The sequence below is a fragment of the Onychostoma macrolepis genome, chromosome 16 (genome assembly GCF_012432095.1).
Source record: "Onychostoma macrolepis isolate SWU-2019 chromosome 16, ASM1243209v1, whole genome shotgun sequence".
Taxonomy (NCBI): Eukaryota; Metazoa; Chordata; class Actinopteri; order Cypriniformes; family Cyprinidae; genus Onychostoma; species Onychostoma macrolepis.
The window spans coordinates 1741920-1758550 of NC_081170.1; the positions used below are offsets into that span (position 1 = coordinate 1741920).

At 32.0% G+C, this 16631-nt stretch overlaps 1 protein-coding gene across 3 annotated transcripts in view; it reads left to right on the forward strand.

The window, feature by feature from the left end:
* Positions 1-16631, forward strand: part of cdk14 (cyclin dependent kinase 14) — a 226228-nt gene that overhangs the window by 52400 nt on the left and 157197 nt on the right. For all 3 annotated transcript variants that reach the window (XM_058747723.1, XM_058747722.1, XM_058747724.1), the window contains 3 exons: positions 4020-4259; positions 8768-8862; positions 12617-12696. In XM_058747723.1, coding sequence (XP_058603706.1) covers positions 4020-4259; positions 8768-8862; positions 12617-12696 — 415 coding nt within the window. The remainder of the gene's footprint in view (positions 1-4019; positions 4260-8767; positions 8863-12616; positions 12697-16631) is intronic.

Below are 16631 nucleotides of genomic sequence, written 5' to 3' on the forward strand. Positions count from 1 at the left end.
CTTTCTGTGCAGTATTCAGAGGCTTTTATTCTGAGCCGCACGTGACTGAGATCCTCAGACGTGTTTGTGTCCTCGTGTCGGCGGTTCTTTATGCATCATGAATGCCGTCTGGAGCACATCCCACCCGTTCTAGACGCGCTTCGCACCTGAGTTTGCTTTCAGAGCGGCTCCTGATGCATTTGAGACGAGAGAGAGTCGTGTCAGATACTGATGTCAGCTGTTTAATGTCAGTGTTTTTGGCAGCACTCGGTGTTGACGGTTTCCATTAAGAGCTCTGAATCCCACATACTGTACAGTCAGGCTTGAAGATCAGCAGTAAATCAGGCCGTCTGTCCATCGCTCTCCTCTCGTCTGGAATAAAAGCATGTCGTTAGTGTTGTTTGATAGGGAGAAATCACAGACTGGTTAGTTCATGAATCTGTTAAGAACTGGCTAAAATATCCAGATGTAATGAGATGCATTGTGTGTGATTGTGAGCAGCTCTAATGAAGGTTTGTGAATTAAAGGCTCTGGAGTCAGAGCTGATGATGCTTTCTCTTTGAGAGCTTGAGGAAACCGATGGTACTTTAATGTTGTAATATCTGGATTAGTTGCATTAGTTTGCTGGCTAAGTTTTCAAAAGTTTTCAAAATTCACTTTTAATTACACGGTAGTAATAGTATCCCAGAATCCTAGGGCCTGTTAGTAATTAGATTGTACACGTTCTAATGTAAGTGTGAGTGGTGCTTACCTGCTGCAGTGATGTTGGGGCGTTGTTAAATCATTGCTTTGTGTCTGCGTCTGTTCTCTAGATAAGACATGGTTTCCTTCTTGAGTGTCTCTTGAGCCTCCTGTTTTGTTAGTTAGTTAGTTTATTTATTTTTCTACATTTTATGTTCATTTATTTTATTGTTTTTAATTTATTTTTAATTTTTATTGTATTTTATTTTCCTAATTTTAATTGATTAAATTTTAATTTATTATATTTTAACATTTTATTTATTCATAATTTAATTTTTGTTTATTTGTTTAATGATGTTTTTGTTTTGTGTTATTTTATTAATTCCTTTATTTTTTCTGTTTATTTATTTTTAATTTTATGTATTTCATCTTTTATTAATTTGTATTAATTATATGATTTATTATATTTTTATAATTATATTTATTTACTAAGTTTTGTTTTGTATTTTTATTATTTATTTATTTTTGTCATTTGTAAGTTTTATTTATGTTTAAATTTTGTATTTACTTTTTATAGTTGATTTATTGATTTATATATTTATTCATTTTTAATTGATACATTTATGATTATATTAAGAACATCTATTTCTGTAAATTCAGTTATTTCATGTTCATCAACCCTTCTGTGTTTATATGTGCTGGGAATTACAACTGAAATGAGAAAACATCTGTGGTTTTACATGACAAGCATCATGATGGAGTCGATCCTGAGATCCTGATGTGCGTTTGTGAACGAACAAAGAACCGGGATGATTGAGACTCAATTAGTGCTCATTGTGTCTCGAGCATTTAGAACAATAAACACGCTCACGACATTTACATCTCACTCATGATTGACAGCTCAGGAGGCGGAGTCTGTCTGCAGTCTGAGAACAGAACAGAGACACAAAGAGCCATGCACAGGTTTTTGGTGTTCAGACGGTTTAATGCAGAAGCGATGAGATCAGAGACGGTGACGGCGGCTCCGTTCTGCTCCGAAGCCTCTGTTTCTGTTCACTTTCAAAAAGGTCACTTACATGTTCATGTTTCAAATACTGGCCTGTCAGGACGGGAAGAAAAACAGAGAAAAACATCATTTAGCTTGACTGGTTTCACTTCAGAGTTTCTGTTTAACGGGAGCTTCGATCTGAAGACTTCTCAGACTCTACATCACAGTTTCATTGTTTTATTGTAGCTTAAAAATGGCATACATTAAAAAAACTAAACAAACAAACATATTGAATACCTGATGGTCAGCTAGAAAAAAAAGCTAAACTTAATTAAATGTATTTATTTAAGATTTTCTCCAAAGAAATTAATATTTATATTCATTAAGAATGCATTAAATTGATCAAAAGTGACAGTAAAGACATTTATAATGATACAGTAGATTTCTATTTCAAATAAATGCTGTTCTTTTTAACTCTCTATTCATCTGCGAATCCTGAAAAATAAAATGCATCACAGTTTCCACAAAAATATTGTGCAGCACGACTGTTTTCAACATTGATAATAATCAGAAATGTCTCTTGAGCAGTAAATCAGCATATTAGAATGATTTCTGAAGATCATGTGACACTGAAGACTGCAGTAATGATGCTGAAAATACAGCTGCGCATCACAGAAATAAATTACAGTTTAACAGATATTCACATAGAAAACAGCTGTTTTACATTATAATAATATTTCACAATTTTTACTGTATTTTTGAACAAATACATGCTTTGTTCAGAAACATTTAAAAATCTGAATTATTCCAATCTTGTGAACACTAGTGTGTATCTGTGTGTATATGTGTGTGTGTGGCTGAATCATTTGTTTAGCTCAATTCTTGCCACAAAGACTTGATATATGTTAGTCTGAGCTGTTTGAGTCTCTCTGGCTCTCACACTGAAGTGTGTTTGGTGAAACTCGGCCCGTGTAAGTGAACCGCGGGCGATGGTTAGAGGCGTTCACGGGACGCTCCTCGTGAATGTTTAATGGCAGACCGCTGACATGACATGCTGCTCCGGGCCTTTTGTGCTGCTCACAGTCCGGCAGCGATGGAGTGGCCGGTAGGTTCACGCACTTCAGATTAATGCTTGTGTGTGTGTGTGTGTGTGTGATGGAAATGTACCGTAGGCTGTAATGCAGCAGCTGAATCGATGTCTGAACTGAGATGAAAGTCTGAACCTCGCAGGGCTGTGAACCGCACCAAACCTCTGTGAAGAAATCCAGCAGACTGTCTTGTGGATTTGTGTGAACGTGGACGTGACTTTAGCGATCAGAGCTCAACTTTCACACGTCTTTTCACTGCAGACAAGGATTTTTTATCTTGTTTTTGCTTAAAAGGAGATTTACTTCAAGCAAAACCATGCTTGATGATTTTTCTTGCCACACTGCCACACTTTATGTACATTTTTTTGTAGTATTTATTTATTTTTTACATTTGACTTTTAGCGTATTGATTAATTTTAAGTGTAATTTGATTAATTGTGTTTTTTAATTATTTATTTTAATGATTTTATACATTTTCAGTAAATGTTTTTATTTTTAAATTATTTTAATTTTACTTTTTGAATGATTTTATTCATTTTAGTTTTGTTTAATATTTTTTAGTTGTTTCTGTATTAATTTAATAGTAAATGTTTCATTTAGATATATTTTTACTCATTTTTTTAACTTATTTATTATTTTTGCTTTTTAATGATTGGTTTAAAATTTTCTTTTGGTTTTTAAGTTTACAATTATTTATTTTAGTTATACATTTTTAATGATTTTATTTGATTTTAGCAAGTGATTTAATTTAATTTAAAAATATTTAAATTTTTAATGATTTTATTCAAGTAAGTATTTTATTTAGATTTGTTTTGTAATTTAAAATAATTTATTTTTAATTTGAATTTGTAATGATTAAAATTTTTCTGAAAAAACTGTTTTTTTAATAATATTATTTAAATAATTTTTGTCAAGTATTTTATGTAGATTTGTTGATTCAGGGTGTATGAACTGCATAAGATTGTCTTGTGGATTTGTATGAACGTGACCATAACTGTAGCGATTAAAGCTCAACTTGTGCCGCCTTTTCACTGCAAAAAATATTTTCTTGTTCTTATTTTAAGTTTTTTTTAATCTTATTTTTGCATTTTAAAAATGCAAAGATGCTTAAAATGAGATTTACTTCAAGCTAAGTCATGCATAAAAATTGTGAGGAAAAATAAACTGAACTCTAAAAGAAAGTCATCCTTTTCCGACACAGTTTTGCTTCTGAAGTAAATGCATCTCATTTTAAGCACATTCCTGGTGAAAAGCGACAGTGCTGATGACGTTCTTCTCCTCAGATATGTGTCACCAAGATGTCCACTCGCAGCTGCCAGGGATCGGACTCGGTCATCAAGCCCCTGGACACTATCCCTGAGGACCGGAAGGTGCAGCGGACGCAGAGCGGCTTCGACACCTTCGAGAAACCGGCCGGTCAGGTGAAGCGCGTGCATTCAGAGAACAACGCCTGCATCAACGCCAAGAGCTCGTCCTCCGGCAAAGAGTCGCCCAAACTCCGCCGTCACTCCAGCCCCAGCTCCGTGAGTCTCTCCTCGTTAATAATGATCATTAGACTTCATCACTGCATGCCTAATGTGACTCTCTGATCGTCCTCCATACGGCTCATTAATAAACCTAACATGTGTTTGGCTTGTAGATATTGTTTGATTAGCTCTGCTTATTCTGCTATTCTGCTTATTTATTTTATTTTGTTTTTATTATAATGGTCATTAGACATGTCTTAGTGAACTATTTAACACATACTACATCAGGGATTCCCAAACATTTGTGTCTGCTGATCCCCTTTGAGCTAAAATATTAAGTTGTTAATATATCAATAATTTATCAACACTTTCACGTTCACGCTTCTCTGATGTTGGTTAATAGTCGTATTACATGCAGGTATACAATTACAATATCTTTTTAAATAAGTGTTTCATTTTTATTTTGTTTTTATTTATTCAGAAAATTATTTATTTATTTATTCTGATTTTACATTAAGGTTTTATAAGTTTTAGTAAGTGTTTATTTACATTTTTAATCTTTTTAATTCTTTTTTTTTTTTTTTTCTGTGATTTTATTCATTTTTTTATTTTGAATTTTTATTTTAAATTGGTTTATTTTAATTCTACATTGTTTTTTTTCAGTTTTAGTGAGTGTTTTAAAGATTTTTTAAAGTATTTGTTTTAATTTTACTTTTATTAATTTTAGTAAGTTTTTATTTTATTTTAAATTGATTTATTTCAATTTGACTTTGTTTTCATTTTTAGTGTTTTTAGATTTTTTTGTTTTAAAAATATTTATTTTAATTTTACTTTAAATTTAATTTTTAATTTATTTTATTTTATTTAGTTTTTAATTTTACTGTATGATTTTATTAATTTTTAGTTCATTTTGATTTTTATTTTAAAATGACTTGTTTTAACTTTACTTTTTAATGATTGTCAGTAATTGTTTTATTTTGCATTTTTAAAAAATATTTATTTTAAGTTTACTTTTTAATGATTTAATAAAATGTTTAGGATGTTTATTTAGTTTCTTTTTCTTTTTAGTTTTTTTTTTTTTTTTTACATTATTCTTTTATTAATTAGCTATTTGTGTAGACACCACTTGTTGAAAATTATATACAGCATTTTGTATAAATACTATATTTATTTCCATTGAATTTAAAAAGTATGTAACTTCGAAAGCAAGACACGTTTGACCTGAGAGAGAAACTGAAGGTGGCCGGTTTGAAGAAAGCAGCTCGTGAGCACATTTACTTGCTGATTCACCCCAATGAAAAATGGATGAGTCTAAGGCCAGAAGAAGGAGTGGAGAGAGAGAGAGCCTGACCTCTTTCCCATCACACCCTTCTCCTTATCCTCCCACAGACCTTCTTACTTAGAAAACCCACTCAAACCTGTTCTCCACAGGGCCCCTGCACTCCTAAAGCCTCCATCAGGATAATAAAGGCGTGCAGAGGTGATATTTAGAGACTGCTGGTGTCTGGTGTTGATAAAGCGCGCAGGGTTTGTGGTTACAGCCGCATCGGAGTGAACGCTTATCCGGGAAGAGTGCACTAATCTTTCACACCGATCACTGCGGAGGATCGGTGTCAGGCTGCAAACCTGATTACTAAAGAAACGCTGCGTTTTCATGAGCATCACTGCTGCTGTGCATTTGCTCTTCAGCCCGTCATGAAGACGTTTGAGTTGCATTCAGTACATATTACTGTACATACGACTAAAAATAAAAATCTAAATAAAACATGTATTATAAACAAATAAAAACATAATATAAAAGATTTTGAAATAAAAAGAATCAAAATACAAAAATGTACTAAAATGAATAGTCATAAAACTATTAAAATAAATAATTTTATAAAATAAAAAATCTTAAATTTCTAAAAACAAATAAAATATTAATGTGAAATATTAATGATTATATGATTTATTAACTTTAGTATTTTTATTTTATTTTAAAATACATTTTAAATTTAAATTATTTATTTGTAAGAGTTTTAGTTTTTTATTATAAAATTTATTTTATTTGTTATTAACTTTAGTAAGCATTTTATTTTATTTTATTTTATTTTATTTTTACTTTTTAATAAACACATACTCTGACTTACTGTATGTGATCTCATAATCTGAAGCGTCTGTCATAGGAAATCAACACATGTTGTCATGAATAATTAAGAAAAACGTCTTCTCATTGGATGAGGACATGCATTCTCATGAATAATTATGAGTCATCGATGAGCCAGCAGTGTAATACAGGTGTAAGAAAACGTCACATGAAAATAGCACAAAAATTAACCAGTTTCCTCCTAAAATTAATATACAATCCGAATTCTGGAAATGTTGGGACATTTATTTTTAAATAAGAATAAAATGAAAACTAAAATGCTTTCAAATCACATGAGCCAATATTTTATTCACAATAGAACATAGATAACATAACAAATGTTTAAATGGAGAAATTTTACACTTTTATCCACTAAATGAGCTCATTTCAAATTTGATGCCTGCTACAGGTCTCAAAAAAGTTGGCACGGGGGCAACAAAGGGCTGAAAAAGCAAGAAATTTTGAAAAGATTCAGATGGGAGAACATCTAGCAACTAATTAAGTTAACTGACATCAGGTCTGTAACATGATTATCTATAAAAGGGATGTCTTAGAGAGGCAGAGTCTCTAAGAAGTAAAGATGGGCAGATTGTGGAATACTTTAAAAACAATGTTCCTTAATGTTAAATTTCAAAGGCTTTGCAAATCTCATCATCTACAGTGCATAACATCATCAAAAGATTCAGAGAAACTGGAGAAATCTCTGTGCGTAAGGGACAAGGCTGAAGACCTTTGTTGGATGCCCGTGGTCTTCAGACCCTCAGACGACACTGCGTCACTCATCGGCATGATTCTGTCATTGACATTACTAAATGGGCCCAGGAATACTTCCAGAAACCACTGTCGGTAAACACAATCCGCGGTGCCATCTGCAGATGCCAACTAAAGCTCTATCATGCAAAAAGGAAGCCATATGTGAACATGGTCCAGAAGCGCCTTCGTGTTTTGTGGGCCAAGGCTCATTTCAAAGTGGAAAAGTGTTCTGTGGTCAGACGAGTCTAAATTTAACATTCTTGTTGTAAATCACAGACGCCGTGTCCTCCGGACTAAAGAGGAGGGAGCGTGTTATCAGCGTTCAGTTCAAAAGCCAGCATCTCTGATGGTATGGGGTGCATAAGTGCATACGGTATGGGCAGCTTGCATGTTTTGGAAGGCACTATGAATGCTGAAAGGTATATAAAGGTTTTAGAGCAACATATGCTTCCCTCCAGATGACGTGTATTTCAGCAGGACAATGCAAAACCACATACTGCAGCTATTACAACAGCATGGCTTCGTAGTAGAAGAGTCCAGGTGCTGAATTGGCCTGCAGTCCAGATCTTTCACCTATAGACAACATTTGGCGCATCATTAAACAAAAAATACTTCAAAGACGACCACAAACTCTTCAGCAGCTGGAAACCTATATCTGGCAAGAATGGGACCAAATTCCAACACCAAAACTCCAGAAACTCATAACCTCGATGCCCAGACGTCTTCAAACTGTTTTGAAAAGAAGAGGAGATGCTACACCATGGTAAACATGCCCCTGTCCCAACTATTATGAGACCTGTAGCAGGCATCAACTTTGAAATGAGCTCATTTTGTGCATAAAATTGTAAAAATTCTCAGTTTAAACATTTGTTATGTTCTCTGTGTTCTATTGTGAATAAATATTGGCTCATGTGATTTGAAAGTCGTTTAGTTTTCATTTTATTCAAATTTAAAAAACGTCCCCACATTTCTGGAATTCGGGTTGTATGATGTATGTATGTTATAATGTAAAAGTAAAAATACTGTAAAAAAAATACAGTAAAAATTTTGAAATATTATCATAGTTTAAAACAGCTGTTTTCTATGTGAATATGTGTTAAACTGTAATTTATTTCTGTGATGTGCAGCTGTATTTTCAGCATCATTACTCCAGTCTTCAGTGTCACATGATCTTCAGAAATCATTCTAATATGCTGATTTGCTGCTCAAGAAACATTTCTGATTATTATCAATGTTGAGAACACTTGTGCTGCCCGATATTTTTGTGGAAACTGTGATACATTTATTTTTCAGGATTCACAGATGAATAGAAAGTAAAAAAAAAAGCACTTATTTGAAATAGAAATCTTTGGTAACATTATAAATGTCTTTACTGTTACTTTTGATCAATTTAATACATCCTTCATGAATAAAAGCATTAATTTCTTGCACAGATTCATGCAGAGTTAGTGAATGAGTCGCTCTGGAGTTTTTTTGTAGTAAAGTTCACCTTCACTCAAAGCACTCACAGTAAAAGCCTGCAGAGCTCATTTCCTGTTTAAAAGGAAGCAATTCATCAGCTCCAGTTAAACAGCACAGACTCATTAATACAGAGACTTCCTGCTGGAAGAATCCTGGATCTGACCCAGAATCCCCGGCAGCACACAGGATCCTGTAATAAAAGCGTCTCTCTCTCTCTCTGTTTCAGCCCACGAGCCCAAAGTTTGGGAAAGCAGATTCGTACGAGAAGCTAGAGAAGCTCGGCGAGGGATCCTACGCCACCGTCTACAAAGGGAAGAGCAAGTGAGTTCAGATCCTCTCCAGACAGACATGTGGTTTGAGCAAATTCATTTTTTTATTAAATCATAAAACACAGAATCCAGAAAAATGAAACAAGAATAGGGTTGTAACGATTACCGGTTTGACGATAAATCATGATAAAAATTCCCCACGGTTAGTATTACCGTTTCATTTTTTAATTATCATTAAAACTGTATTCGATTACTGCGATTTGAACATCTCACGATAAATAAATACTGTCCAACACAAAGCACAGTTTTAAGTAACTTAGTTTCGTTTTGAGTGAAAACACGGCGGAAAAGCTGGGAGGTTATAAAAGAGTGCTGAGGGAATTATACAAATAAATATATGAATTAATTAATTAAATAAATGTACCTTTGAAAGTTCTGACTGTCTTCAGAAATGATTCGATGGCATTTTGTTTTCATCTTCGCGCCATGTAATACCTAAAGGAACTGTTTTTAATCGCAATACTGCTTTGTCCACGGAGTTTACGGGAAACAGCTGTTAATTAGCGCCACCTGCTGTCAGAAACTGGATTTACAGAGACTTATATTTACATTCAGCCTGTGTGCAGTTTCTGTCTGGACAAAAACGGACCGAATTTGCATGCCCTGCTGTAAATTTTGACCGGTTGAGAAAAACAAGCTTATGTGGATTCTACACAATTAAACAATTCAGATAAGTTATGTAGAATGTTAAAATGCATATAACCATTTATTAATCAGTTATCATTTTGACTTAACCCTTTTCTATATTTAAAGACTGAAATGTGAGGTTTACCTTTATATGAAACTTTTTCAAAGCTTTATTTGAACATGTACATTAGATATTTGAACATGCTATTAAACTGTTCTCAGTCAAGTTGTCATTTAAAATCCGAACATCATTGGTAATGTTATTGTTTTAGTGATTATGCAAACAAAAAGTCTTTATTTTATTTGTTGTTTGTAGATTTTTAAATATAAAACTTGGTGAACGGATTTATGTGTCTGTACTTTTTGAACATCTCCAGCTCATTTTAATAATACTGTGATAATATTGATAATCGTGATAAGAAATGTTCATACGGTTATATCCCTAAACAAAAAAACACCAAATTTGGGGAAAATAAAATAGAATTTAGAAAAAAAGCAATTTCATATGGCCCTCTTATTGTTAAAATTGTAATAAATTATTTTAAATGTAATTAATATTTTTAAATATTAAAAGTTTTATGAATTCAATTGATTAGACATGCTTTTTGATTATTACAATTTAATTAAACCAGAATCCAGAAATATTATTGAAACAGAAAACACAGAGTTTGGGAGAAAGTCAAACAGATTTCATACGGCTGTTTATGAGACGTGAATTTATCCAGTGTGTCTCTTTATGAAATATTGTTGTTTTATAAGAGGGACTGATGATGTCATTGTTTTATAAGAGGGACTGATGATGTCATTGCCTCTGAAATATATGAATGATAATGAATATGAATAATGAATATGTTGAAAATGTTGCATATTTCTTGTCTCTCACCTTTTTGAATGAGCAGCTAAAGTAGTAAAGAATAGACATTGCAAATTAAGATAAGGCTTGTTTATGATTAAAAATCCAGTATTATACATTCTTTGTTATTATTAATTCTTTGGTTCCCATATATCTCCCATATTTTTGAATGACCAGCTGAAAGTAGTATAGTGCAAACATTTCAAAATAAGAGTCACAGTGAATTTTCGGACTTGATTAAAAGTGATTAAAAGTCCCTCATTATGCATAAAATCTGGATCTGGATATTGCTGGTATTTTGGGTCCTACATTTCTCTCACATTTTTGAATGAGAAAATGAAGTAGTAAGAATAGACACTTCAAAATAAGAGTCCCGATGTATTTCAGTCTTGTTTATGATTATTATTATTTTTTTGTTACTATTAATTCTTTGGTTCCCATATTTCTCTCATCTTTTTGAGTGAGCAGCTGGAAGTAGTTTAGTGTAGACATTTCAAAATAAGAGTCTATTTCAGTCTTGTTTATGAAAAGTCCCTCATTATTCCTAAAACCTTTTTTTTCTCCATTGGCTATAATTGATATTTTGGTTATACAATAAACAGTATCTGGCATTTAAATCAAAATTAAAGACTAAGAAAGAAATACTAAGAACGTTATTTAACATATATGTAGATTATTTTAGTATTATCGGCACAATAATCTTTTATATGCTGTTCTTTAAACACATTATCATATCAGTAAAATCAATGGACCTCTACTTCATGTGTATTGAAATATAATTTAAAAAACACACATTGCAGTCTGTTTAATTACGCAAAATAATCTGATACCTCATTCATTTTGAGATTGTATGGGTTTGTTCTGTAACTGCATGCAGTGTTATTTTTATTTGTTCCTGCTGTGTTTCTCTGGGCTCTTTGACTCGTTTAGTAACGCAACTGTAAGCAAAGACAGCGGCAGATAATTATTATGATGTGAAATCTGAATGAAATTATTCTTCATATTGCTGTAATAAAACCAGAGCCTGAGAAAATCTGGAAAATAAAATTCCAGCCAGCGTGAAATGAATAGTGCGTTATTGTCAGTGTTTTTCATAGTAATGATGGCATTTGTGTGTAAGTTCATTATGACCCGCGCGTTCAGATTCACTCCGCTGCCTCCAAATTGCATTTCATCGACTTAAAGTGACAGTAAATCACTCCTGACCCGGTTTATTGTCTTCAGACTCGCTCCTGGTCTCATTGAACACAAACCATCAGTGCTTTCTATACAAAAACACAAAACAGCTTCTCTGTAGTTTTGATCTAACTCTGAAACGACTTTCCTTTTCTGATGACATCATCAATCCCTCCTATCAAACAATATTCTCTGGATAATAGTCAATTGGATAAAATCATATTGCATACAGGGCCATATGTTTTTCTTAAAATTCTGGGTTTTCTGTTTCAATTTCTGGTTTCGGTTTTAATGGTTTAATGAAATTGTAATAATCAAAAATCATGTCAATCAACTGAATTCATAAAACCTTTCATTTAAATTTTTTTTAAAATATAATAATTATTAAAATGTAAAATAATGAATAATAATTTATTGCAACACTTATATATGTATATTTCGTTGTATTGTTTTTATTTAATTTTTCCCCAAGTTCTGTTATTTGTTTTAATTGTTCTAAATTCTGTTTTATCATTTAATTTAACTTTATCGTAAAAAAAAAAAAAAAAATCATAAACTATTTAATATTTTAAAATAAAACTATTTTAAATCATTCCTTTACAGCAAATTATTGCATTGTTAAATTAAATATAATTAATGTAATGAATAAATATAAATAATGAAATAAATCAGATAGATAAATTTTATTTATTTAAGAAATTTTTATTTTCTGCCAAATCTGTTAAAAAAATGTGCAAAATAGTTTGAATTCACATAAATGCATAAACAAATTCAGTGTGAAACAGTATATTATTATAATATAATATAAATTACAATTAAATATGTAAATAATATTTTGTATATTTTGGATCCCTTAATATACGGTTTCACTCAGCAATATTATTTATTTATTTATTTGTTTGTTTGTGTTAAAGCGACTTGCATTGGATTTCAAAGTATGCATTTTTATTAGTTCATGCATTTCCTGGGAATTGAACCCATTATCTCAGAGTTTGATTTACAGGAACATTTATACAATGCGCTCTATTTTTCACGGATCAGTCCTGTAATACAGATGAATATCAAACCTGTTGATGTTGTGTGTTTTTAGGGTGAACGGGAAGCTGGTTGCATTGAAAGTGATTCGTCTGCAGGAGGAAGAGGGAACGCCGTTCACAGCGATTAGAGAAGGTGAGCCATCTCTCCATCACTTGCCAGTAGGGCTGGGCGATATGGCAAAAAATGAAAACCTCAATTTTTTTTCAGAACGTTTGACCGATTCTCGATTTTTTTACTAATTTTAACTAGTCAACTTGAAAATGTAACTACAACATGATTCAAGTAACTTGTTCTTTATTAATCCTCTAGTTACAGTAAATTCTATTCCAAGTGCAGCACACATGAAGTTGTCAACATGATGTAAATCACTTGTTAGCAGAAAAGATGCATGAACTACAACTACATCTTGTACAAACTTGTCTTATATATATTATATGTTCAGAAATAATACGAGGAAAATGCTTTAAAAAGTCAAGGTGATTAAATTCTAAGTGACTGAAGGTATAACACAAGTAGACTATTATTAACTATAAATGTCGGTCCTTCACTGAACACGGTTATGCTATCATTGGCATATTGTCAAAGCGTCTAATTATAACATTTGGTAATATTTCTATTCAAAATCGTGATTCCTCAATTTTCTAAAAAATAAACATTAAATTAATTGTAAAAAAAAAATCTGTAAAATTTACGGCAAGGCAAGTTTATTTATATAGCACATTTCATACACAATGGTAATACAAAGTGCTTTACATAAAAGGAAGTAAAATAATCATAAAAAATAATAAAACAGGGAACTTAAGAACTTTTAAAATGATTTAGAAATTGATTTAAAATTAATAAAAAAAATAAAATAAAAAAAACGGCAGCTGTGGTTGCCACATTTTTACTGTAAAAATACGGTAGCAACATTTTAGGTTTTACGGTTTTAATTTACATTTACAGTTAAATACCGTAATTTCATTAACTGATATAATGTTAATATAAAAACCTACTGAAGTACTGAAATCTGTTTTGTAATACACTGATATCCACCAAAAGCAGGCGGTGATTAGAAAGTCGCATGATGAACCAAAGCCCATCACAAGCAGCTTTTAAATACTGTAAATTATATGTTTTTTTTAATATGTAATATTATACGTAAATTAAACAGTATACCACCGTAAAATTACATGTAATGTCCAATACAGTTTTTCACTGTATATAGTAGGGGAACTTACCGTTAACCATTTAACGAGTTTTTACTGTAGCATTTTTACAGTCTTTTACCGTTAAATTAACGGTAATTTTTTACAGTGTTCAAATTAAGTCGTAAATATCGCCTAGCCCTGCTTGCTAGAGTTAATATGTGTGTTTTATGTGGCCTTCGTGTAACAAAGAGAAACTGAAGTTAAAGTCTGGCACCTGAAAGGCGTTTTTCTCTCTTTCTGTTCTGAGTGAAGCGTGTGAGAATCTCTCTGCATTTTAATTGCGCTGCGTGTTTTTGAGCTGCGTGATCCGGGCCGATCATCCAGGGCTGTGCGGATCAGAAAAACGCTTTGAACACTGAACTAATTCAGCAATTACTGGAGATGTTGAGGCTGGCAGAACGTGAGCAGAATGAGAGAGAAACGAGGAATCGCTCTGTTCACACACTGCACAGGCGGGATCTTAAGGCCTGAGTTTGACTAAATCGAAGGCATCATTACATGTGTTTCTTGTGGAGGATGATTTTCAGTGTGAGAACAGATCGTGAGCAACATCCTGCTCTTATTAAAATCTGCTCTGTGTGAATAATCAGTCTAAAAAAAAAAAAAAAAAATTAAATTCTAAGCTAGACAAGAAAATGAGAAAAGAGCTGAAGTTAGTCATTGCTCAGTGAGGGATTGACAGTCAGCATGAAATTAATTTTTATATTTTTCATATCTTTATTTTTAATTATTCTATGTGATTTGTGTCTTTTGATCAAATCTATTAATGATACTTACAGGTGTTGGTTGTTATTATTATTATTATTGTTATTATGTCATCATGTAGTTCTGTCTCTGTTTGACTTTCTATCTTCTTTTTTTCTGAAACATAAAATGAGAATATCCAAGCTTTGTTTTTTCAAATGCTGCAAGTGTACAGTGATTTATACTGTCACCTTTTTATTAATTTAATTTAATTTAATTTAATTTAATTTAATTTAATTTAATTTAATTTAATTTAATTTAATTTAATTTATTATTTTAAGCACTTTATGGTATTTTATTTTATTTATTGTGTTGTTGTATTTTAATTAATACATACAAATTAACTAGGCATGGGCCGGTATGAGATTCTGACGGTATGATAACCTTAGATAAAAAATATCACGGTATCACGGTATTGCGATTACAGCTCTAAAATATGTTATTTTTAAATGTCTGGGTAAAAAACAACGTTTTTTCCACTGAACACAATACATTTTATTTTTAAGAAACATTTTGGAATGGTAAATATGTCAGGCTAAATAATTAATATAAATAATTGAATTCTTGTTAATTAAAATACGTGCAGTCACTTAAGTGAGTCTAAACCTGCAGCTCAACAATAATAATAATAATACTTAACCTAAACCTACATTTCAATAATCAAAAACATAAATCAAAACAATTTCTGTAAAAAATAAAAAATGCAGCCATTAAACCTGCAGCTCAACAAGGTTTTTGGAGACATGCTCACTTTCTACACATTCATCTTTCAGTCCAAGTTATGAGCGGTGAGGTACAAAGATGTGTGCACATACACATCAGGAGAGAGCGTGAGTGTGTCACACAAACGGTCTCTCGTATAAAAGACACCTGAGAGCCAGCAGTTTGTTTCTTTTTTAAATGACGTGATTTTGAACAGATGTAAAAAATGGCAGGAGGCTTAAAATTATAGATGTGATACCAGCTAAATGTATTGTACTAAATCGCAGAAACGTAGTACTTTAGTCTGCCATCATCCTACACACAGGTGACTCTCACTGACCGCTGTCCGGAGGAGGAGGCGTCGTGTGACTCGTTACGCTCTTCACTGCTCACTACTGAGAGAGTCCTGCACTTTCCGTCTTTGACGACACGTAAAAATACTGCGCATACCACTAAATTTTAGTGGTTTTGAAACCGTGAATTTTCCAAACCGCGGTAAACCTTGAAACCGGTTATCGTCCCATGCCTAAAATTAACAAATAAATGTCATTATTATTTTATTTAATTTTCTTGTTTTAATTATTTTATTTCATCATAACACAATTAAATAAATAAGAAGTCATCAATCAAAATAATTAACAAATATTATATAATATAATTATTTTACTTAATACTTTATTGCATTTAATTTTACTTCAGTTTATTGTATATTTTTAATATTTACTTTTTATTTTACTTGCATTTTCCTATTTATTTTTATTATGCATAATATTATTTGTTATTATTGTTTATAATTATAATAATAATTCTAAAAATAAAATAATTATTATTTTTACATTTTTGGTCAGTGTTGCTAATTTCCCACTAAAACGATGTCACTTCCTCTAGATTGATGTCATTCAGGAACTGGCTTTTGTTTGTTAAAGTGATTTCACAAAAGACTAACAGAATAGTGTAAAAGGATTTTATTAAATGTAGTTTATTATTTATACAGTATTTTCACATGATGTATATGACTCACGTAATCCAGATTTCCCTTGTTTTTCTCAATATGTGAGCTTTTGTTTTGCCCTTGAAAAATGAGTCTCATTTTCCACAGATGCAAATCTGTTTGCTGTTCATCTTGAAACACACTTGAAGTGTTTCGCTCCGTCTTTGTAGTAAATTAAACCGTTCTGAGTGTTTTCTTCTCTGAGACGAGATTTCTGTGTTCTGCAGCCATTGCGTTTTGTAATGTGAAGAAAAACACGTCTGATCTGAGAAATATGGCAAACACACTCATAGAACATCAATGTAAACGAAGGCTTTGCTGCTGACTGCTGAGGATTGATGATTAGCTTTAATTGCAGTGTTCTTGTGTAAGCTGGAATAATAGACAGGAAGCTCCGAGAGCCGTTTCCTGTCCCTGCGGCGATGCTTTCTCCGTTTCCA